Below are 26308 nucleotides of genomic sequence, written 5' to 3' on the forward strand. Positions count from 1 at the left end.
AAAGTGAGGAATATGAGGAGAGGCTCAGAAACCTCTGGGACAGCTATAAGAGAACGAACATTCGAATTATAGGGTTGCCAGAGGGTGAATAAGAAGAACTAGAAATTGAAAAATTATGTGAAAAAATAATGAAGCAGAACTTTCCTAACTTGGGGAAGGAAATGAACTTACAGGTCCAGGAAGCACAGAGTTCCGGATAGGCTAGACCCAGGGAGGACCACACCAAGACACATTATCATCAAAATGTCAAAAATTAAAGATAAAGAGAGAATATTGAAAGCAGCAAGACAGAAGAGAAAAATTATGTACAAAGGGGTCCCAATAAGACTATCAGCGGATTTTCAAAGGAGACTTTGCAGGCAAGAAGGAACTGGCAAGAAATATTCAAAGTAATGAAAATCAAAAGCCTACAACCACGATTACTCTATCCAGTGAAGCTGTCATTCAGAATAGAAGGGCAGAGAAAGTGTTTCCAGGACAAAGTAAAACTGAAGGAGCTTGTTAGATCCAAACCACTCTTATATGAGATGTTACAGGGACTTGTTTAGAAGAAGCAGGATCAAAACTATGAACATTAAAATGAAAACTGTATCACAACAACCAACAGCAGAAGCTAGGGAATCGAAACAAAGGCAAACTAAGTAGGCAACGAGAAGGGAAAAAGAATTATAGGTACAGGGAACAAATGGGGGGGTCAGTGGGGAGGGGGAAGTGGGAAAGGGAGGGAGATGATGCAGGAATTAAGAAGCATAGTAGGAGGGAGTGGAGTAGACAGAAAGATGTTGAGAAGAACTATGTACAACCAATGGGCATGGACTAAGGGGGGGGGATAGCTGGAGGGGGGGTTACAGGGTGGAGGGGAGCAGGGGGAAAAGAAATTGGGACAACTGTAACAGCATAATCAATAAAATAAAATAAAATAAAAAGAATAAAAGGGTGGAGACTCTGAACCAGACTGGGGAAAGGAATTCCAGAGATATCTGAACTCAGTTTAAAACACAAAAAGAACTGATTTGATTAAAATGGGAAGGGCATTCCAGTAAGGGAGGATAGCATGTGCAAATGTGGAAGACGAGAAAAGCATGAACTATTTAAGAAATGGATTCATTCACCATGGTGCTGCTAACAAACCAAGGGCCTCAAAGACAAATGCATCATGCTCTCTTGCCTATCATTCTCAAATCGGGTTCTGCAAAGGAATGCAGCCCTACAGAAAATTGAGTCACTTTCTCTCAACTTTCTTAAGGATTATATATAGTTCTCACCATTCTACATGAATAGGATACCTCAGAGCTTTAGGGCTTAATTGTGTTGAGTACTCTATGTGAGACGGTTTGCCAGCATTTGCATCTTTAATACTCTTATCTCTATTTATGTCTTCCATCCTCCCTCCTTTCATCCTTATTAACATTTTACTTTCAAAAAGTTCCATATGCCTCTTGGACATTTGACTGTGTCACCCCAGAGGCTGGCCCACCCCAGCACCAAGCCAGCCCCATGGACATAGGCACCAGCTTAGGCCAGCTCCCATGAACATAGGCTCCTGGTCTACCCAAGTGCCCATAACAATCCCTGCAGACTCAACTTCCCGGCCAGCCCCTGAGGCCCCATGTTACAGGCCAATTCCTGCAGCCCCAAACTCTAGTCTTGCTCTGGGACCAGGCTGGCCCATATGATCCTAGTCTCCAGGTAGATTCCTGGTCTGTCCTAGTACCAGACCAGACTCTCTGGACCTAGATGCTGAATCCACCCCAGGGGTCTCTAGTGCCTGATTTGCCCTTGCAGACCTAGAATCCAGGTCTGCCCACACAGACTGAGTTCCCACTCCCATCACCAGACTCAAGTAAAGGCCTGTCCAATGGACCCAGGCTCCGGGTCCACCCCCACAGACCCAGGCACCATGCTGGCCCCTATGTACCCAAGCAGTAGGCCTGCTGACCAGCTAAGTAAGGCAACAGACCTGCCCAGTCAAGTACTCTAGCTGCAAGCCTGCCCACAAACACTACCAAATGGTACACTCAGATCTCCTGATAGGCTGATTGTTGACAGACTTTGCCCAACAGAGCCAGTCTTCAAAGACTGGAAGAGGTGCCCAATTCCTCAAATGTACAGACACCAACACAAGGACACAGCATCACAAATAATCAATGAAATATATCACCATCAAAAGAAACTAATAAAACTCCAATGAGTGACCCTAAAAAATAGGAACCTATGAACTTCATGAGCAACAATTCAGAATAATTCCCTTAAAAGAACTCTGGTGAACTACAAGAAGACAGAACACTAAATGAAATTAAGAACATAATGCATGAATAAATAAATAGAGAAGTTCAACAAAGCCCTAGAAACCATTAAAAAACAAACAGAAGCCTGGCTGGGTGGCTCAGCTGGTTGAAGCATCATCTCACATACCAAAAGATTGTGGGTTCTATCCCCAGTTGGGGCATATACAGGAGACAACTGATGGATGTTTCTCTCACATCAATGTTTCTCTCTCTTTCTCTTTCTCTTTCTCTCTTCCCTACCTCTTTCTCTAAAATCAATAAAACATATCCTCAGGTGAGGATTAAAAATAAACAGAAATTCTAGAGTTGAAGAATACCATGATTAAACTGAAGAACTCATAAAAAGTTTCAACAGGAGACTCAACCAAGCATAGAAAAAATTAGTGAACTAGAAGAAAGGTCACTTGAAATCATCAGTTAGAGGAGCAAAATAAGAGAATGAATAAGTAAAAAAGCCAACATGAATTATAGCATACCATTAAAAAAATCAACGTGGTATTCGAGTCCCAGAAGGAAAAGAGAGAAAGAAGGGGCAGAAAGCTTATTTAAAGAAATAATGGCCTCAATTCCCAGTCAGGGTACATGACTAGGTTGCACGTCAGGTCCCCAGTTGGGGGCACGAGTAAGAGGCAACCACACAGTGATGTTTCTTTCCCTCTCTTTCTCCTTTCTCCTCTCTCTAAAAATAAATGAATAAACAAACATATAAATTTAAAAAAAAAAAAAGAAATAATGGCCAAGAACTTCCCTAATCTGGGAAGAGACTTGCATATCTAAGTCCATGAAGCTAATAGGTAACTCCAAAAATTTCAACCCAAAACAATCTTCTCCAAGGCACATTATAATAAAACTAGCTAAACTCACACACAAAAATAATTCCTGCCATATAAGGAACCCCCATAAGGCTATTAGCAGATTTTGTAGCAGAAACCTTGCAGGTCAGGAGAGTAGGGTGATATATTCAAAGTGCTGAAAAAAAAATGGTGTCAACCAAGGACACTTTACCTGGCAAAGGTGTCTTTCAGAAATGAAAGAAAGACTTACCCAAATGAACAAAAGCTGAAGAAACTCATCACCACTAGACCTAACTTTACAAGAAATGCTGAAAGGAGTTCTTCAAAATGAAATAAAGAGATGCTAACTAGTAACATGCAAACATATGCAAATAGAAAAGGTAACTATATAGTCAAATTCAGAATACTTTAATATTGTAATGTGGTGCTGTGTTAATCACTTAACTCTAGTAGAAGGGTTAAAAGACAAAAGTATTAAAAATAAGTATAGTTACAATAATTTGTTAATGTATACACAATATAAAAAGAGGTAAATTGTGACATCAAAAACAAAATTACTGGAAGTGTAAATGGGTAGTTTTTGTATGCAATTGAAGTTAATTTGTTACTAGCTAAAAATCGGCTGTTTCTGTAAGATGTTTTATGAAAGCAAAAACCTGCAGCAGATACACAAAAGTGGGAAGGGAATGAAACCATGACACTACATAAAATCATCAATTCACAGAGATAGCAAAAAAGAAAAAAGAAATACCTATTAATAATTACTAATTAACCTATCAACGTTATTACCTATCAATAATTACTTAAATTGTAAATGGATTAAATTCTCCACTCAAAAGCATAGAGTGCCTGAATGGATTTAAAATAAGTCCTAAGTATATCGTGCCTAAAAGAGACTCACTTCAGCCTTAAGAACACACATATCCTCAAAGTGAAGGGATGGATAAAGATATTCCATGTAAAAGAGAAAACTAAAAGGTACCTATACTTATATCAGACAAAATACACTTGAAGTCAAAAACTGTAGCAAAAAATAAAGAAGGTCATTATTTAACAACCAAAAGGTCTATTCATCAAGAGGATATAACAATGATAAACATGTATGTTTTTACTATCACAGCACCAAAATATATTAAGTAAATACAGATATAAAGGGAGAAATAGACAACCATATAATAATAGTAGGGAATTTCAATACTCCACTTTTAATAATGGATCAATTATCCAAACAAAAAACACGGAAATATTGGAGTACCTTAGATTAAATTGACCTAACAGACATATACAGAACACTTCATCCAACAGCAGCAGAACACACATTCTTCTCAAGTGAACATGCACCATTCTCCAGGATAGATCATGCGTTGCCACAAAACAAACCTTAGTAAATGGTAGTAAACTATAAATAACAAAAGGAAAACTGAAAAAATTACAAATATGTGGAAATTAAAACTCACATCCCCAAATAACAATGGGTCAAAGAGGACATCAAAAAAAGTTAAAAATATCCTAAAAAAAAAAAAAAAAAAAAAATGAAAACAAAACATACTAAAACTTATGGGATACAGCCAAAGTAGTTCAAAAAGGTAAGTTTATAGCAAGAAATGCCTACATTTAATCATTAAAAAAACAAACAAAAAACCTAACTTGACACCTCAAGGAGCTAAAACAAAACAAAACAAAACAAAACAAAACAAAAAACAAAACTAAGCCCAAAGTTAGCAGAAAGAAATAACAAAGAAAAAAATACAAAGACCAGAGAACAAAGAAATGAAACAAACTAGAAAAACAATAGAAACGACCAAGGAAAATAAACTAGCTTTTTTATAGACAAAACTGACAAATTTTTAGACTATCTGGGTTAATAAAAGACTCAAATAAGTAAAATCAGAAGTGAAAATCATAAAACTTCAAAAAAAGAAAACAAGAGGAAAAGCTCCTTGGCATTGGTTTTGGCAATGACTTTTTGGATATGATAACTACAAGGAGAAAAATATAAGCTAAACAAGTGGGACTACAGCAAACTAAAAAGCTTCTGTATAACAAAGGAGACCATCAACAAAGTGACTGAACAAACAAGAGAAAAATTTGGAAATCATATTAGATAAAATTTTAAACAAATAAAAGTATACATTATGAGAAGAAAATACCATACCCATACAGTTATAGTGCATTTATCTTACCAATCATATCCTATAGCAAAAGATGTTTCAATTACAGGAGCAATGAGTTTTGCAGCTGTCATGATGTATTTTTCTGCTACTGCTTTTCTACATCAAACAAACAAACAAAAATTATAAAGAAATATGGTATAAAAATTTTTTTTTTTAATTTAAGTGTTGCCCTGGCTAGTGTGGCTCAGTTGGTTGGAGCATTGTCCCATAGACTGAAAGGTCACAGATTCAATCCCTGGTCAGGGCACATACCCAAGTTGTGGGTTCATTCCCTGGTCGGGGCACATACAAGAAGGAAACCAATCGATGTTTCTCACATCGATGTTTTGATGTCTCTCTCTCTCTCTTCTCCCGTCTCCCTCCCTCTCTAAAAGCAATGAGAAAATGTCCTTGGGTGAAGATTTTAATTAAGTATAAACATTATCTATCAAAGCTAACATACAATGATGCCTACTGAATGGTGGACAGCAATACTAGAAATCTCTAAGTCAGGTTGAAAATCATGACTAGGAAATGAAAGCCATGACTGCCTTCTAAGGCAACAGTTAACTTCTACTTTATGATACATGCTGACATATTAAAGGAAGAAAGACACTGGAGAAAAAAAGACTCTGCAGCTGACATTACATAACCTGCACTGTCTGTGGACTTGAAAGGAAATGGCCATTAAAGAAAAAGTGTGTACATTTGCCTTATCTACACCTTTTATTCATATAAATAGAATCATAGAACATTGGTCTTTTGTGACTGGCTACTTTTATTGATATTTATCATGTTTGATGGTTCATATGTATTGTAGCATGTATCAATACTTCATTCTTTTTATGGCTAAATACTGTTCCATTGTATAGATGGACCATATATCATGTATCCATCAGTTGTGGACATTTAGGTTGTTTCCACTTTTTATGTTATGAACAATGCTGCCATAGACATTTTGGGAACACACCCAGGAGAGAAATTACTGCTTTAATCTTTTCAGGAATTTCCATACTGTTTTCCAAAGTGGCTGTACCATTTTACATTCCCAACAAGATTTCAACTTCTCTACATCCTCACCAACACTTATTACATCTGTCTTTTTTATCACTATACCAGTGGGTGTGAAATGTTCTCATGGTGGGGTTGAGTTGCATTTCCCCGATGAGCACAAAAGTTAAGCATCTTGTATTGTGCATTTTTAATTGGGTTTTGGTCTTTTTAATTATTGAATCGTAAGAGTTCTACACACACACACACACACACACACACATGTCCCTTCTTGGATACATGGCTTGCAAATATTTTCTCCCATTCTGTGCATTGTATTTTCACTTTCTTGATGATACCCTTTGAAGAACAAGTTTTTTTAATTTTGGTGAAGTCCAATTCACCTATTTTTTCCTTTTCGTGTGCTTTTGGTGTCAAATCTAAGAAGCCATTGCCTAACACAAAGTCAATAATATTTACTTCTGTTTTTTCCCCAAGAATTTTATAAGTCTAGCCCTTACATTTAGGTCCGTGATCCATTTTGAAGTAACTTTTGTGTTTTGTATGAGAGAGGTCCAGCTTCATTTCTTTTTGCATCAGGATGTCTATTGTCCCAATACGATTTGTTGAAAAAGCTACCTTTCCTCCATGGAATTGTACTGGTACCTTTACTGACTATAAATGTGAGAGTTAATTTCTGGATTCTTAATTCCATTCCAATGATTTGTATGTCTATTTTTATGCTACTAGATTAGGTACTACCACACTGTCTTGATTGCTATAGATTTATAATTTGAGTCCTCCAACTTTGTCTTCTTTTTCAACATTGTTTTGACTATTCTGGATCCCCTATATTTCCATGTAAATTTTAGAATCAAGTTGTCACTTTCTTTAAAAGTGTTGATGGAATTATGATAAGAGATTACATTGAATCTATAAAGTAATTCTGGGAGCACTTCCATTTTAGTAACATTATATGCCTATCCATTAACATGCAATATCATTCCATTTATGTAGCATTTCTTAAAAAAAAAAGTTATAGTTTTTAGAACATAAATTTTGCATTTCATTAGTTACAGTTATCCTAATTATTTTATGCTATTGTAAATGTAATTGTTACTTTCATTTTTGTATAGTTCATTGGTGTGGTATATTTCTATAATACACTATTGACTGTCAATACAAAATTGACATTTTACTTTGCAACCTTGCTGAATTCGTTTATTACTGACAATTATTTTTTAGTGGATTCTAAAATTTTATGTTGGACACTTTTGTGATCTGTAAACAGATAGTTTTATGTCTTCCATTCCAATCAGGAAGCATCTTACTCCCTTTTCTTGCCTAATTTCCATAGCTAGAACATCCAGAACATGTTGAATAGACCTGGTGAGAGTAGATACCCTTCTCTGGTTCCTAATATGAGGTGGAAAGTATTCAGTCTTTCACCATTAAGAGTGATGTCAAACTGTGTTTGTCATAGATGTACCACACTGAAGCACTTTTCTACTCATAGCTTTAAAGATTTTGTTTAACATGAAAGCATTTTGAATTTTGTCCAAAATGTTTTGTTTATACTGACATGACCATGCTGTTTCTGTCCATTCTACTCATATCCTGTATTATACTGATTTTTAGATGATAAACCAATCTTGCATTCCTAGAATGAATCCTACTTGGTCACGGTACATAATCCTCTGTATTTTGATTCACTAGGGTTTCTTAAAAATTTTTGCATCTCTTTTCATAAGATATTGGTCTATAGTCCTCCCCATTTTGGGGGGTACTGTCTTTGTATTACTTTTGTATCAGGGTACCACTAGCTCTATAGAATAAACTTTTTTCTGGAAGAGACTGTATGGAACTAATATTAATTCTTTAAACATTTGCTAGAATTTTCTAGAACAATTTCGGCCTGGAAATTTCTTTCTTGGGAGTTTTAAATTATAATAGATTCAATTTCCCTAACATGTATAGGGTTCTTCAAATGCTCTATTTCTTATTAGGTGAGTTGTGGCAGCTTTTATTTTTTTAAAAGTGGTCTATTTAGTCTAAGTTGTCAAATTTATGTGTATAAGCATGTTTGTAGTATTCCCTTATTATCCTTTTGATGTCTACAGGGTCAGTAGTGAGAGCCGCTATTTTGTGCCTGATATTAGTAACTTGTGTCTTCTTTTTCTGTCAGTAATCTATTGTTTCTATCTCCACTGTCAGTGACTCCTGTTCTTTATTATTTCTTTCCTTCTGCTTTCTTTGGGTTGATTTTGCTCTTCCTTTTCTAGGTTCTTCAGCTGGGAGCTTAGATTACTGATCTAAGACTTTTCCACCCTCATTCTAATAATTTTCCCTTACATGCTGTTATTCACTGCCTCATTTCAAGATGTGGTCTTTAATTTTCAGTTTAGTCATGATACATCTTGACAAAGATTTCCTTGGGTTTATCCTCCTTGGAATTCATTCAGTTTCATATATATATGAAACACACACACACACACACACACACACACATATATATACACGCATATATTTTTTATTAGTTGCTTTCTTAATTTATTTTTAATTACAGTTGACATACAATATAAAATGTTTCACGTGTACAACCCCATGATTAGAAACATATAATTTACAAAATGATCACCTGATAAATCCAATACCCATCTGACATCATAGTTATTACAATATTATTAACTATATTCCCTTTTCACATCCCCATGACTATTTTGTAACTATCAATTTGTACTTCTAAATCCCTTCACCCATCCTCTCAAATCCTCCCACCTGGCAACTGTCAAAATGGTCTCTGAATCTATGAGTCTTTTCTGTTTCGTTTCCCATTTATTTTGTTTTTTAGATTCCACAGATAACTGAAATCATCTGGCATTTGTCTTTGACTTATTTTGCTCGTCTATGTTGTTGCAGATGGCAACACGTGGTTTTTTTTATGGGTGAATCATATTCCATTGTATATATACACTACTACTTCTTTATTCATCTGTTTATGGACATTTAGCTAGTTCCATTGGCCGCTTCCATTGGCTAGTTCTATTGGCTAGTTCCATTGGTTATTGTAACTAATGCTGCAAAGAACATATGGATATATGTCTTGTCAATTTAGTGTTCTGGGTTTTGGGTAAATACCCAGAAATGGAATTGCTTGCTCCTGCTATGTCTCTTGTTATAGCCTTTGTTTTAAAGCCTATCTTAAGCCGTAGCTGGTATGGCTTAATGGATTGAGTGTCAATCTGCAAACCAAGAGGTTGCAGGCTTCGATTCCCCATCAGGGCCCATTTCTGGACTGCAGGCCAGGCCCCCAGTTGGAGGCATGTAAGTGGCAACCAACCTTTGTTTCTCTCCCTTTCTTTCTCCCTCCCTGCCCCTCTCTCTGAAAATAAATAAATAAAATAGTATTCCTATCCCAGAGTTTTTGTTTCCATTTTTATGAAATGTCTCTTTCCATCTCTTTACTTGCAGTCTGTGTGTCGTTCAATGTGAAGTTGAGTCTCCTTTTGTTATTCATTCAGCCTCCATTGTCGTTTTTTTAACATATGCTTTGATTATGCTGTTACGGTTGTCCCAATTTCTTTTCCCTTTGTTCCCCTCCACCCAGTGATGCCCCCCCTCCAGTTATCCCCCCACTTAGTCCATGCCCATTGGTTGTGCATATAGTTCTTCTGAACATCTTCCTGTCTACTCTACTCCCTTCTACTATGCTTAATTCCTGTACCATTTTTCTCCCTTTCCCTGCTTCACCCTCCCTGCTAACCTCCCCCTTTAATGTTCCCCATACCTATAAATCTTTTCCCACTCTCATTGCCTACTTAGTTTGCCTTTGTTTCAGTTCTCTAGCTTCTGTTGTTGGTTGTTGTGATAGCTTTCATTTTACTGTTCATAGTTTTGATCCTTTCTCCTAAGCAAGTCTAACATTTCATATAACAATGGTTTGTATCTGATGAACTCCTTCAGTTTTATTTTGTCCTGAAAGCACGTTCTCTGCCCTTTTATTCTGAATGACAGCTTCGCTGGATAGAGCAATCGTGGTTGTAGGTTTTTGATTTTCATTACTTTGAATATTTCTTGCCAGTCCCTTCTTGCCTGTAAAGTCTCCTTTGAAAATCCGCTGATAGTCTTATTGGGACCCCTTTGTACATAATTATCTTCTTCTGTCTTGCTGCTTTTAATATTCTCTCTTTATCCTTAATTTTTGACATTTTGATGATAATGTGTCTTGGTGTGTTCCTCCCTGGGTGCAGTTTTTTTTGGAAAACTCTGTGCTTCCTGGATCTGTAAGTCTATTTCCTTCCCCAAGTTCGGGAAGTTCTGCTTCATTATTTTTTTCACATAATTTTTCAATTTCTAGTTCTTCTTCTTCACCTTCTGGCAACCCTATGATTCAGCTTATAGCTGTCCCATAGGTTTCTGATCCTTTTCTCATTTTCCTCACTTTTCATTTCCTCATTCTGTACTGCTTGACTGTTTGTTCCTTCCTTATGTAACGATTTGTTGATTTGATCCATGGTTTTTTTCCCCTCACCACTAGTTTCGTATGTGCTTTTGTTCATTTCAGCAAAACTAGCCTTCATTCTTTCCCCGTTTTGTTTAAGATCTGCTGTTAGGTCTGTAAGCATTCTTATAACCAAAGCTCTGAACTGTGCCTCTGAAAGATTTCCTATCTGCTGCTTCGTTAGATTAGATACTGTATTTGCTGTCTGGTCAGCTGCGTCACTGGGATCTCTATCATGATCTGTGTCATTCTGACAGTTTTGTGTTTACCTTTGCTTCCTGGGTGGGGCTGTCACACCTCCTACGCTATAGGGAGTGGATCCCCGTGCACTGGTCATAACCTGGCGACTCTTCTCACCATGCCTTGGCATTTTCTGTGGGGGTCCAAGATGGATTCCTGCTGTTCACTCTCCACTGAGAGACCAGGAGCCTCCTTCTCTGTCCCCACCCCCTCCAGGGCTGACAGTCCAAGGCAATGGGGGTCTGCCTTCCCTGGCATTGGAATCGCAAGCTGATGGGTCTGGTCTGCAGCTGGGGTGCTCCCCAGGCGCGTCTCGCCTCCCCTTAAATATGGGTGTTTGTGCTTACTGCAGTCCCGCTGCCAGCACAGCTTGACCTCTCCGCCCTGGCTTCGTCCCTCCTACCCGTCCGGACGAGCACCACTTCTTTTATAACTTCATATGTCAGACTTCCATTTATTTTCTGTAACTTCTGGTTATTTCTGGTTTTGTGGTAGTTGTATTCCTTCTTAGTTGTGGAGGGAGACAAAGCATGTTAGTCTAGGCCTCCATCTTGGCTGAAAGTCTCCAGTTTCTTACACTGCAAATATTTTTTCTTGCTAAGTTTGTGAAGTTACCAGCCATTACTTCTTTAGCCCAATCTTTCTCCCCTCCTTTCCAGACACAGATGACACAAACATTAGATCTTCTGTTAAAGTCCCAGAAGTCTGAGGCTTTATTTATTTATCTATCAATCTATTTTCCCTCTGTTGTTCAGATTGGGTAATTTCCAACTTCTATCTTCCAGTCAGGGCACATCAGAGAAGGAAAACTCTGACTCCAAAAAACCTCCGCTGCCTTGCGGCATACCTCTTCAGAGGAAAGGCTAAGGGAGTAAACCCCGACAGAAAATCCGGAGCCGGAGTCCCTAAGGCGGTTTGACGTTGTAGTCAACACCGGCAACTCCTGCGGCGCACCTGAAGCCAAGCTGTATTGACTCCGTCTTTCCCTTGGACCCTTCAGCTGCGAAGAGAGGGGGGGTCTGCTGCATGGGCAACAGCAGACCCTCCATATCACCCTGCCCAGGCTCTGTAGCTTCAGCTTCACTGGAGAGGACACTCCAGCGTCATCGTAAGATGTCGATTCAACACGGGAGGAGACAGATACCGTGTCACTCCCGAGTCGGCCTGCACAGCCATTCTCGGCGGTGCAGATAGACTCTTAAGAAGCTACACCATCGTCTCTCGAGACGGACGGCTGCCGACGACGATCTTCCAGTTCACTGAACCTTTCCTCTCTTCCTCTCATTCTCCTATTGAGCCCATCAACAGACTTTCTATTTCAATTTTTGTAATTTTTAGTTCTAAAATTTCCATTTGGCTTTTCTTTATAACCTCTATTTCTTTATTTAGACTATTGCTTTTCTAAGGGTTTCTATTTTTTAATGTATTTTAAGCATGTTTATGATTGCTTCTTGAAGCTTTTTTTTTTTTAACATGGTTACTATAAAGTTTGTCAAATAATTCTAACATCTCTGTCATCTCAATGTTGGCATCTATTGATTGCCTTTTCTCATTCCATTTAAGATGATCTTTGTATGATGAGTGATTTTTTAAATCAAAACTTGAACATTTTGCCTTATGAGATTGAATTTTACTTATCTTTTGTTTTGGGTGACTCTTCTGACATTGTTCTGGCATGGGAAGAAGAGCCATCACCTCATTATTGTCAGATAAAAGAAGTCCAGTTTTCCCACATGGTCTTTCTGACATCCAAGGTAGGAGGGGATCCTTGTTTCTGCTGGGTGTGGTAAGCATTCCTGCTTCCACTATGCTCCCTACTGACACCACAGTGGAGTTGCCTTGCCACTGCTGATAATGAAATTCCTAACTTTCCACTATCTCCTGACACCACCCCAGGTGAGAGGGGGAGGAGTGCCTCGTTATTACTGAGTGGGGTAGAACTCCAGGCTCCCTATGTGCTGCCTGCAGAAACCACAAAGTGGTTAAGACTCATGAAGAGCCTTTGGGGATTAAAGCCATGGCTCCCTATTTGGCCTTTTGGGGTACTGGGTGTCTCCTTATAGACTTAGGAGAGTGGCAGGCTGGTTCCCTCTCAATTGGCTTTTGCTGGCATCCATAAGGATGGGGCCAGTTTTTGTCCTAAAGTTTTCTGTCTTGCTGGCCTACTCCTTTCCTTGTCCTTTAGCTAGAGAAAGCAGGCTTTTTGTCAAATGTACCCATGAGCATCTTCTGCTTTCCCATTTCTTCAGCTGAAGTCTGGGAAACTCACTGCCATGTTGTTCCTCGGGTCCTGAGGTCCCTTGATCTTCCCTCTTCTCTCCACCTTTCTCCTTATATATTTTTTACATATAATTTCCAATGTTTTTATTTGGACTTGGTGGGAAGAACAGGGGAAAGAGCATCTACTTTATCTTCTCAGAAGAACAAGTCTCTGTTTTAATGTTTGATTGATTTATTGATTTTAGAGGGAGGAAGGAAGAAAGAGAAAAAGAGAGAGAGATTTGTTGTTCCACTTACATATGTATTCATCGATTGCTTCTTGTATGTGCCCTGACTGGAGATTGAGGCCGCAAACCAGGCATATTGGGATGATGCTCTAACCAACTGAGCTATCTGGCCAGGGCCTCTATGTTATTTTTAATGTTAAACTACTTCCTTAAGATTAAGGGTCCTCCATACATATAATGAACTCTTATTCAGAGTTAAAAAGTAAGGAAATTCTGACACGTTACAATATGGATGAACCTTGAAGACATGCTAAGTGATAAAGACACTCACAAAAGGACAAATAATGGGATTCCACCTATATGAGATTACTAGACAAATTCATATACACAAAGTAGAAAAGTGGGTGCCAGGGACTGGGGAGGGCATGCTAGGAAGTTGTTTTCAATGGGTACAGAACTGCAGTTTGGGAAGATGAAGAAGTTCTTGTTACAAATCTTTGTGAATTTACTTAACACAACAGAACTATGAAGAATTATGCACCATGGTTAAGTGGTAGGTTTTATGTTATGTGTATTTTACCACAATTTAAAAGAAACTAAGAGCCCTATATATCATGTGATATACTACTAATATACCTGTTGCACATTCAATTAATATTAAAAGTTCCAAAACATTCTTGACAGAGACTAGGTACTTCTTATTGAAAAAAGGAAGAAAGAAAGTAAATAGAAAGAACTTTGTCTTTGAGAATTGAAGTTTAATTGGGAGGCTGGACAAAATATGCATACAGATATAATTTTTAAAATAAAGGTAATAAAAACAAAATTTCAATACTGCACCAAATGTAGAGGGAAAGTGAGTTACAAAAAAATAGAGCAAATGAGTAAGAATAACTGGAATCAACATAAGCACTGAGCTGATTGTGAAAAAGAAAAGAGGACCCAGTAAAGTACCAAAATGGTGAAATAATCGGACTATTCAAGAAATATGCTGTATATAACAACTTTTGAATAAAATAATCAGATGTCCATTTAATTCTTTTATACAAATTTAATCTGCATTATCTGGTTTTAATTATTAAGTACCCCAAATATTACCTTTCACGTTCCATTTGCCTTAGGTGATCATTTTTTATAGCTTCAATCACTAAATTAGTATGTGGATCATCCTGGAAAAGTGAAGTTGGAAAAAAATGAATAATTCAGAAATAAACACCAAGAACTTAGATTTCTAACCAACCTCACCACTAACTAGTTATAGAAAATGAACGACAAGTTAATCTTTCTACACCATTTTTCCTTATGTAAAGTAGAACATTTTTTCTTAATTCTAATTACCTGATACATTCTCCAGTCAAGCAACACAGGGGTTCTAAAAAATGTTTTATTGAACTTACTGGGGTGACACTGGTTTGCAAAACCATACAAGTTTCAAGTGTACAAGTCCATAAAACATCATTTGCACACTGCATCATGCGTCCATTGCCCCCGTTTATTTTTGCCCCCATCCCCCCACATTTGCCCACCTCCACCTACCCCCATACCGCTTTACCTCTTAATATCACTATTCTGATGTCTGTGTCTTTTTTATATATACCTATATATGTGGGTTTTTTGCTTAATGCCTTCATCTTCTTTCATCCAGTTCCACAACCCCCTCCCCTCTGACAGCTGTCAGTATGTTTCCTGTGACCATGCCTCTGTCTATATTTTGTTCATCAATTTATTTTGTTCATTAGAGTCCACATATAAGTGAGATCATGTGGTATTTGTCTTTCTCTGACTGGCTTTTTTCACTTAGCATAATGTTCTCTAGGTCCATCCATACTGTCACAAAAGAAAATTTTCCATTTTTTATGGCCAAGTAGTATTCCATTGTGTAAATCTACTACAGCTTTTTTATCCACTCATCTACCAATGGGCACTTGGGCTGTTTCCAGATCTTGGCTATTGTAAATAATCCTGCAGAGCACATAGGGGTGCTTATGTGCTTTCGAACTAGTGTTTATTCGTTTCTTAGGATATATTACCAAAGGGGATTGCTGGGTCATAAGTCATATCCATTTTTAATTTTTGGATAAAATTCCATACTGTTTTCATAGTTAGCTGCACCAATCTGCATTCCCACCAACAGTGCACGAGGGTTCCCTTTTCTTTGCATCCTTGCCGGCACTTGTTGTTTGTTGATTTACTGATGGTAGCCATTTTGACAAGTGTGAAGTTAAATCTCATTGTGATTTAATTTGCATTTCTCTGATGGTTAGTGATGTTGAGCATTTTTTCATAGTGATGTTGAGCATTTTTTCATAGGTCTGTTGGCAATCTGTATTTACTCTTTGTAGAATTGTCTATTTAGGTCCTTTGCCCAGTTTTAATTGGATTGTCTTCCTGGTGTTGAGTTGTATTAACTTTTTGATATATTTTTGAAATTAACCCCTTATCAGATGTATCATTGGCAAATATGTTCTCCAATGCAGTGGGTTGCCTTTTCATTTTGTAGCTGATTTTTTTAGCTGTGCAAAAGCTTTTTAGTTTGATGTAGTCAGAACTGTTTATATCTTTCTTGCCTGAGGAAATATATCAACAAAAAAATTGCTATAAGAGATGTCTGAGATTTTACTGCCTACAATTTCTTCTATGATTTTTATGGTTTCATGACTTACAGTTAATTCTTTTACCCATTTTGAGTTTATTCTTGTGTATGGTGTAAGTTGGTGTTCTAGTTTCATTTCTTGACACATCTAATTTTCACAACACCATTTACTGAAGAGACTGCTTTTACTCCATTGTATGTTCTTGCTGCCTTTATCAAATAATAATTGACCATAAAGGCATGCATTTATTTCTGGACACTCTGTTCTGTCCCATTGATCTATATGCCTGTTCTTATGCAGTACTAGGTTGTGTTGATTAGAATGATCTTGTGGTATAGTGTGATATCAGATATTGTTATCCCTCCAACTTTGTTCTTCTTTCTCAAGATTGCTGAGGCTATTTGGGATCATTTTTGGTTCCATATAAATGTTTGCAATATTTGTTCTATATCTGTGAAATATGACATTGGTATTTTAATAGGAATTGCATTGAATCTACAGATTGCTTTGGGTAGTGTGGACATTTTAATGATGTTAATTCTTCCAGTCTATGAACATGGTAATTGCTTCCACTTGTTTGTATCCTCCTCAGTTTTTTTCTTCAATGTCCTATAATTTTCCAAGTATGTATAGGTTTTTTACCTCCTTGGTTAAATTTATTCTTAGGTACCATATTTGTTGTTGTTGCAACAGTAAATAGGATTTTCTCAATTTCTCTAATAGTTCATTACTGGTGTATAAAAATGCCACTGATTTCTAAATATTAATTTTGTATCCTGCTACTTTGCCAAATTCAGTTATTAAATCTAGTAGGTTTTTGGTAGAGTCTTTAGGTAAGTATTTTTATGTAAAATATCATGTCATCTACAAATAATGGCAGTTTTCCTTCCTCCTTTCCAATTTGGATGGTTTTAATTTTTCTGACTGTCTGTCTGCTGTAGCTAGGACGTCCAGTACTATCTTGAATAAGATTCATGAAAGCTAAAATCCCTGTCTTTTTCCTGATCTTAAAGAAAATGCTTGTAATTTTTTCCCATTGAGTATGATGCTGGCAGTGGGTTTGTAATATACGGCCTTTATTATGTTGAGCTATGTTCCCTTTATTCTCATTTTGCTGAGCATTCTTAGCATCTATTGGTATAATCATGTGATTTTTATCCTTCATTTCATGTGATATATCGCATTTATTGATTTGTGAGTATTGTACCAACCTTGCATCCCCAGAATAAATCCCACTTGATCATGATGTATATCTTTTTAAATGTATTGCTAGATTCAGTTTGCTAATATTTTGCTGCGGATTTTAGCATCTTATGTTCATCAGGGATATTGGCCTGTAATTTTCTTCCTTTGTAGTGTCTTTATCTGGTTTTAGATTTAGGGTAATGCTGGCTTTGTAAAAAAGCCTGAAAGTCTTCCCTTTTCTTAAATTTTTTGGAATAGTTTGAGAACTATAGATTTTAGTTCTCCTTTGACTCTTCAGTAAAATTCACCTGTGAAGCCACTGGGTCCAGGACTTCTGTTTGCTGGGAGTTTTTTTTTGTTTGTTTGTTTTTGTTTTTTATTACTGCTCCTATTTCATTAGCTGTAATTGGTCTATTTAGGTTTTCTGATTCTTCCGAAGTTAGTTTTGGAAGATTCTATGTTTCTGGTAATTTATCCATTTTACCGAGGTTGTCCAATTTTGGGGCATATAGTTGTTCATAGTATTTTCTTACAATCCTTTGTATTTCTATGGTGTCAGTTGCTACTTTTCCTCTTTCATTTTTGATTTTGCTTATTGGAGTCTTCTTTTTTCTTCATGAGTCTGATTAAACGTTCATCAATCTTGTTTATCTTTTCAAAGAACCAGCTCTTGGTTTCACTGATCTTTTGTATTGTGTTGTTTTTTGTGGCTTTTTTGGGTCTGTATGTCATTTATTTCTGCTCTGATCTTTATTTTCTCCTTCCTCTACTTAACTCTGAGCTTTGTTTTTTGTTCTTTTTCTAGTTCTTTTATGTGAGATTTTTCTTGTTTTTTGAGGTAGGCCTATAATGTTATGAACTTCCCTCTATGGATTGTTTTTGCTGTGTCCCACAGATTTTGAGTTGTTGTGTGTTCATTTTAATTTGTTTCCAGCTAACTTTTGATTCCTCCTTGATCTCCCTGTTAACGTTTGCTGTTCAACATGTTATTTAGCCTCTATGTATTTGAATGCTTTTAAGTTATTTTTTTAATCTTAGTTGATTTCTAGTTTCATACTATGTGGTCAGAGAAGATGCTTGATATAATTCCAATTTTACTCAATTTATTAAGACTTGTTTTGTGTTCTAACATGCAATTTATCTTTGAGAATGTTCCCATGTGCACTTGAGAAAAACGTATATTCTGCTGCTAAACTAACACAGATGCTGAGCAGCTGATAAAAAGGTCAGGCTGGACAGAAAAGGACCAAGTACACAGAAACTGTGATATTGTCACTGTAGACAGTCATCTGGAGAACTGAGATGGCTACAGGGGGAGGTTCTTACACTGAGCCCCACCAAAAGCTAGAAATATGAATGGATAGGACCCAAGAGCATTCAAGCTAGAAATGTGAGTGGACAGGGCCCAAGTGCTCCAGAAGCTAGAAAGATGAATGGAGAGGGCCCAAACATGCCAAAATCTAGAAATATGAATGGATAGGACCGTTAGTGTCAAAAGCTAGATATATGAATGGATAGGGCCCAAGTGCCAAAAACTAGAAAATGAGTGGATAGGGAACAAGCATACCAAAAGCGAGACATATGAATGGATATGGTCTTAGTGTACCAAAAGCTAGAAATAAGAGTGGATAGAGCCCAAGCACGCCAAAAGCTAAAAATATGAATGGATAGTGCCCAAGTGCACTGAAAGATGAATAGGGCCCTGAGCTAGCACAATTATTGGATAGGGGGAAAAAGCCCTCCCCTCCCTATCCCTATAAGGAGGGTGGGTTTGAGCTGGAAAATAGACAGTCTTTGAGACAGCAGTCCGCCATTTTCCCAGGTTGTGCAGCATCTGATTAAAACCTCTTTCATTTTGCACCAGCACCTGCCTCACAAGTTTGGCTTTTTAGCGTCAGGCAGTCAAACCTCCATTTTGTTCAATTATATTATCAACTCTAAACTGAAATACAAATGCTATATCTTTACTCCCTATTAAAAATATTGATGATTTTTTCACAACATACATTTTTTTCTCAAAATGAAAATAATATATAATAGTTAACATTTACCCAGCACTTACTATATTCCATGTACTGTTTTATGCATTTCGCATGCATTACCTCATTTAATCCTCACAACCCTATAATATAGGTTATTATAATTAGCCTTATTTTATATGTGAAGGAACTGAGGTACAAGAGAGTAAGAACCGAGTGATGGAGCCAACAACAAAGCTGCAATGCCCTTAAATTCTGTTAATAAAATCTGTTAAGTTCAACTTATGAAACTGACATTATTATACTGTTTAGATTTTTAAATACAGGCAATTTCATATGGTTTGACTTAATGTAAAATAATACTGGTATACCAGTGATTTATGTGTAAAAATCTGAAAAATATTTTAAACACATTAAGAAAAATAATCTCATTCCAGAAACTACTACAGTATTCCCTCACTTATTGCAGGTATTACGTTCTAGACACACACACACATACACACACACACACACACACCCCGTGATAGGTGAAAATTTGCAAAGTAGGAACCTTATATTTATTTTAGTATTTATATATATTTTCAGGCTTTATAAACCCTTCCCACACACTTATAAACCATTCCTGGGCCCTTATTAACCTTTCCCACTCCCTTATTATTCGTTTCCACACTTTTATAAACACTACTTATGTTCTTAAACATATTCTACACTCTTAAACCTACATAACTTTAACAACATACGTATATAGTACTGCAAAATCCTGCTATATAGTGAAAAGTCTGCAATAAATAATTAAATATAATATTTTTAAAAATCCCATGATACAGTGAGGCCATGATAAGTGAATCACGATATAGAGAGGGACTACTGTACTTCTAATTTGGTATACTTCCTTCCAGGTTATGCTCATGTATGACTGTATATCAGTATTTTTCACTTGTGTTTTTACTTAATATTACTTAATATTTCTCAGGTCTTTGAAAATATGACTTTTGTATTATGCTGTATCCTATGAATAAGGATGAGGAATTGCTTCTTTTCACTCTTGATGTATTTAGTACATATGGTTTTAGTTCCTGCTGCTCAATAATGACTAGAGAAACAACTTAAAAAGGCTGTATATTACTCTTAAAGAATGGCATATAATCTTATTTTTCTTAATATTTTCCTTTGTTTTTCTAAAACTATACAATCTGTTTTAATCATACTTTCTAGCCCTAATTCAATGGAGTACCATTCTCAAGCTAATTTAAATAATAAATGAAAATGACAAAAACATTAATTAAACTTATTTAATTGAAACACATTAGGCTGGGAGTAATCTAAGAAGCCATACACTCCAACTTTTTCATTTCTGGAAACAGAAAAGCAAGGATAACTAAGGGCTGGCTACAACACTCATACTCACACTTGGTGAAATGTATTTATCATCTTCATCAATTTCTAACGGGACAGCAATCAGCTTTTGGAAAGCTTTCTTCATTTTCTCTCGATCTCCAATAGCAAAGTTACTGAGAATGAGGTTGAAGCCAGCCTTCAGGTTTGGTGCCATGCTCATTATATGCTCAAACGAATTAATGGCATCGGCATACTGGCCGGTTTTAATGAATGTAACTCCAATGTTCTGCATAATTTTAATCCTAAAGAGAAATAAACAGGGATCAGCTTTAAGTCTGAACTCCTCAGTACAGTAGTCAAGACATTCTACAGATAGTTTCCATCTTTTCTTTCCCACTTGATTTTTTCTTTTGTTTTGTTAAAGCTTTACTGAGGCTAAATTCACATATCGTAAAATTTCCTTGTTTTCAGTATCCAATTCAATGATTATTGCTATATTCACATAGTTGTGGAACTGTAACCATAGTCTTATTAAGTAATTTCTGTCACCCTTAAAAAAGAAAAACAAAAACCTGTGCCCATCAGCAGTCACTCCCATTCTCACCTCCAGCCCCAAGCAACACTAACTAACCACAACACTAACTCCTTTCTGTGTCTCTGGGTTTGCCTCTTCTAGATGCTGAAGATAAATGAACTCACACAAATGTGATATTTTGTGTTGTTCTCTCTCAATCAGCAGAATAGTCTTTTGAACGTTCCTCATATTGTAGCACGCATCAGCATTTCATTCCTTTTATATTGCCAAGTAAGAACACACCACATTTTATTCATCCATAGCCTAGTTGGCGGACATTGATTATTTCCGCATTTGGTGATTATGAATGATGCTGCTATGAACATTTGCATATGATCCCTTAGGACATGTTTTAACTTTCTGGGCTATGTACCTGATAGTGGTATATACAGTACCACTGGTCATACAGTAAATCTGTATTTAACTTTTTAAGATATTGCCTAATTATTTTTCGAAATAGATGTACCATTTTACAACACCAATGCATGAAGTTTCTGATTTCTGTGCCATCTCTTCAATACTTGTTATTGTCCATCTTTTGATTACAGACATTCTAAAGGTTGTGATCCCATCTTATCTAACTACTCCTCAATATAATCCTACTGTTCCAACTATATTCATTTATTCATAATTCTTTGACCAAATCATGAACACTTATTTCCCTGACTCTTCTCATGCTGTTCCTTTTGTTTGAAATGTTTCCCTTTCTCTCCCCTTAAGTTACCTTTCTCCAGTACACTCCTTCATAATGCCTTTCCTGACCATTCTTGTTCTCAATAATTATCCCCTCAATTTAACTACTACAGCACTTCTTGATTCTTGATTATTAAGTAATTAACATATGCTGTCTAATATTACCTTTTTCTAAAATGCTCAAATTCTTGGCCTCACCTGGATTAAAAGTACTTCAAGGGCACAGTTTTATAAGCCAGATATTTACTGATGATAAGACATCATGCATAGTTAAAAAACAAATGATCACAAAAGGTGGCATTTACAAATAAATTAATTTTCACAGAGGGAGTGTACTGGGCCTAGAGGAAATTAAGACCTGCGTTTCTAAGGTTATTACCAGACCATAAGGTAATTTACTGTCTGCTCTTAAAATATTATAGGAATAGAAAATATCCTAGTTTCCCCCTCAACCTCCTCTTTTAAGATTCAGAAGCAACCCCTTCCTCCCATGATTTCACTCTCAATTTATAGTACAGATGTCAGAGGGTCTGAATTTCTAGCCTTGCATTCCAGAGTCTGGTTTGTCGTAAAGGATTAAGCTTTGATTTTTGTGCTGGCAGTTAGCTGTATTTGGTGGTTATCCCTTATATAGGACAAGTAGCTTAGTTTTATTTCAATTGATCATATATTATGCCTTTAATTTGTCATTATTCAAATGGGTAGAAGTACAGACATCACATAAATCTAATACCACTCATGTACAAACACCTCAAAATGTTCAACCCACTGACAAGAGGTCAGAAGAGTTATCTTGTTTCTGAGACGCAGCAAAAATTTTACAAAATTATCATTATGTAAACTCACCTCATTTCTTTATGGATACTTGGAATTTGATCTAATGCCATCCGGTAGAATTTAATGGCTTTGGAATAATTTCTTTGCTTTAGATATATATTTCCCATATTCACTTTCAATCTTCCTGATTAAAAAAATGAATGAATGTACAATAGTTTGTTTTTCACTTTTGCTATATTTTATATAATTTTAATTCATATTCATTGATCCTTTTCTCGAGTTATAAAGGCTCAGACAGTACCTAAAATTCTCCCTTTAAAACAGTCATATTATTTCCATTTATCCATACACTAATTCTGTGTGGAAATGGAACTTAAGACAGATGGAGTCCTAAAAATAGAGCTAGGAAACAACTGATTTACGTTAGCTGGAGTTGTGTTCTTCTAAGAAAACATGCGATTTTAAAATTAGACTCAATAATGCCATATACATTTTTAATATGGTATTAATAAACTTTAATACTGCCACCAAAAATTATACAATATACATCTAAACATAAACTATAGCCTCTTGGGAATGAATTAGACAAGAGGAAGCATGCTCGATTGAGTTGCCATGGCTCATTCTATTTGTGATGACAGAACACAATTTTTGTTTACTATTAGGTAATATATTGGGTTGGCCAAAAAGTTGGTTATGTTTTTCCAGTATGATGGCTCTAGTAGTGCTTATTTTTAACTTCATTCAAAACAATTTTTTAGATTGTATGGTAACAGATGTCATATCAGCATGTGTTGAAAACAAAAATCAAAATTGGTAAATTTCTGTGCAGATATTTTAATATTAAAGATGGAAGAATATATGCAATATTTCCAGCATATCATAACTATTTCAAGAAAGGTAAAAACGTAGCTGAAATGCAAAGAAAAGACTTTATGAAGAAGGTGCTGTGACTGAATGTTTCTAAAGTGGTTTGCGATGTTTTCTGTTAATAACTGATATTTTGGTCAAATAAATATTTGCTGAGGGGCTGTCTTATGCATTGGAAGATGTTCAGCAGCACCCCTGGCCTCTACCCACTAGAAGCCAATAGAGAGGGAGATAGCCGACATACTCAAAATATCCAAATCAATAAAGTTATTAGTGAAAAGGAAAAATGTGTCTTTCATTTTATGGAAAAAACATAATGGACTTTTTGGCCAACCTAATACTCATACTAACTGTATTTTCTCATCTGCATTTGTGTGAATTTTCACATAAATAGTATCTTTAAACATGACACCTCTATATAAATACAAATTTATTTTAGGGCATAGGTCATTTCATTGTAAGAAACCATAAAGTGAGGAAATATAAGTGAATACTACAAAAGAACTATACTTATTAGACAAACTGACTATATACACCTACCTGCATTGGTAAACATCTTATTTTTTACTATAACTTGATATGTGTTTAGTGCTTCAGTATACATTTCATTAGCTGAATATTGACTGGCCAAGTTGAAAAGAACCTAAGGGAAACAAATATTGCAAAAGACACATAATGACCATCTTAGGTCCCTTTTGCCTATAATCTTTCTAGAGATTAAAGTCCTATAACAAAGTTAGCTGCTTATATCAAGACACCAACAAATTAGGAAATGAAGTAGACAGAGAAAATCTTGCATTCCAAATGAACCAGAACATTCAAATAGGTAAGGCTGACTTCTGAATTTCACCTTAATTTTCTTTGTATTCTTTGTAATTTAGGTAGTATTTGCCATCCATTAATCTCAGTAAGATCTACAAAGAATAATCATGTCTTGTTAATGTTGCCGGTGATAAAAGGGATAAGGAAGATAGTGAATGAAATTATTTTCACAGGTATAAATTACATTTCATGTAGAAATATCTTAAACTTATTTGAATAGCAATTCTCTATATGCAAAATTACAATTTAAGTGTAGGGATCAAGCAAAAAAGAAAAAAGGAAAAAACTGATGGACATGGGCAACAGTGTGGTTATTGTGGAGGGGAGAGGGGTAGGTGGAGGTGGAAGAAGGTATGGGGGGATAAATGGTAATGGAAAAAAAATAGAATAAGAAATTTTAAAAACTATTTAAAAAATTATAACTTAAGTTATTAAGTTATAGAAAATTATATTTCTAGAGGTAAAAATATGATCATTATAAACTGATCATGGATTTAAAAATATTAGCTATAAATAGTAAACATCTAAAAATTCTTCTTATTCAGTTTCAAATGTCTTTTCCATGTGTTTAGCATATGAAGACTTTTCCCACTTAAAATACACCTTTTAAACAGCATTAGCAATATCAAGAAATTGTCTTTTCAGAATCAAAGAAATTTTGCTTGAAATTAGCTTTTTATTTATTTATTTATTTTACTACCCTCACAGAACATTGTTTTATTTGTCTCGTATAAAGTTCTTGAGAATCACAGGCCAAAAAGTCCACATAAGAATCTCATTAAAGTGACCACACTGAACAAGCATAAATATTAGCAGTCTTCAAGAAACAGTCATTCATTGGCTGGTGGGTTTGTGAGTACTTACTAAGTTATTAAAAACAAGAAGCTAAATAAAAGATCTTTGCACAGGTTAAAGATAAGAGTGTCTCATGAACTCTGGTATAAAGAAAGATTATTATTAATCTAATTCTAGGCATCAGAGGTTCAATAAGATTTAAAAAATAAAAGGAAAGAAAAAATAAAAAAGATATAAGACTTGTGGAATCTACAAATCCTAGCCAAAATAATTTTGCTCAACAGGTATTTTATACTTACTGAGTAAGTTAAATCCAGATTGATGTTTTCTAGAGTTGTCTCCTGCTCACGCTGTCTCACCAACACTCTCTCCTTTCTTCCTGCATCTTTCGCCTTCTCTAAGGCCTAAAATCAAGTTTACATTCTGAGCATTTGTTAAAAGCATCTTGTGCATTTGGGAAACACCTGCATGCATCTGGGCTGCATGCAGTATCCAACACTGGATGCCTGGGACCAGCAGGACCCTAACCACACACTCCCCTTAATAACAAATGAACCCAGACCATTTGTTTAAACTGGAGCTCACCATCATAAAAAGATGTGCTTACTCTGGGAGGGACAAAATGTACAGCAGTTTTACCCCAAGTCCAGTTTCTTCATCATCATATCCAGACTTTGTACCACTTTTAGGTTTTACTGTCTTTGATTTCTTTTTTCCTTCAAACCCCTGAATCTTCGGATATTTTAATTCTATCTTGTGAAAGAGGAATTTATAGATGGATTTGTTTGGTTTCTAGGATGCCCAAAATCCAGACAAGTCACCAGATAACTGCTACTCAATGTTACAGAAGATGCTTAGGTTGGCTCTCACATTCTACTTAAAATGCCAGGAACCTTCTATTTCTACTGAGAGACTAACTACAGGCAGATTAATTCAACAGGAGTTTTTTTTTTAGAACTAGATTTTAAAAAGCACAGGTTCTGAGGACTTCCGGCCAAACAGGGAGGCCCAGACAGACAAGCTGGGTCTCCCTCCACAACTAAGAAGGAATACAACTACCTCAAAACTAGAGACAACCAGAAGTTCCAGAAAATCAAGCTGCATGGAAGTCCAACAAACAAAGATATAAAGAAGAAATACTCATCTAGACAGGTAGGAGGGGCGGAGAGGACACGGTGTCGGGGCGGCAGCAGCGGTGGCAGCGGCAGGCCAGTGGAAAGCACAGTAACATGTTTTAAAAAGTGGGGAGGGACACATGAGAAGCGTTT

General features: G+C 36.2%; 1 protein-coding gene across 13 annotated transcripts in view; it reads right to left on the bottom strand.

Annotated features, from left to right (window-relative positions):
• IFT88 (intraflagellar transport 88) overlaps window positions 1–26308 on the bottom strand; it is a 148087-nt gene that overhangs the window by 70724 nt on the left and 51055 nt on the right. For 9 of the 13 annotated variants that reach the window (XM_090273698.1, XM_090273693.1, XM_090273689.1 and 6 more), the window contains 6 exons: window positions 25340–25444; window positions 23964–24066; window positions 22623–22737; window positions 20580–20811; window positions 14512–14582; window positions 5266–5352 (listed from right to left, as the gene is read on the bottom strand). In XM_090273698.1, the coding sequence (XP_090129824.1) occupies window positions 5266–5352; window positions 14512–14582; window positions 20580–20811; window positions 22623–22737; window positions 23964–24066; window positions 25340–25444 (713 nt within the window). The remainder of the gene's footprint in view (window positions 1–5265; window positions 5353–14511; window positions 14583–20579; window positions 20812–22622; window positions 22738–23963; window positions 24067–25339; window positions 25445–26308) is intronic. The other 4 variants (XM_090273692.1, XM_090273694.1, XM_090273690.1 and 1 more) reach the window with 1 other exon arrangement.

Source organism: Furipterus horrens, unplaced genomic scaffold (genome assembly GCF_987537825.1).
Source record: "Furipterus horrens unplaced genomic scaffold, mFurHor1.1.pri manual_scaffold_4, whole genome shotgun sequence".
In the NCBI taxonomy this organism is placed as follows: Eukaryota; Metazoa; Chordata; class Mammalia; order Chiroptera; family Furipteridae; genus Furipterus; species Furipterus horrens.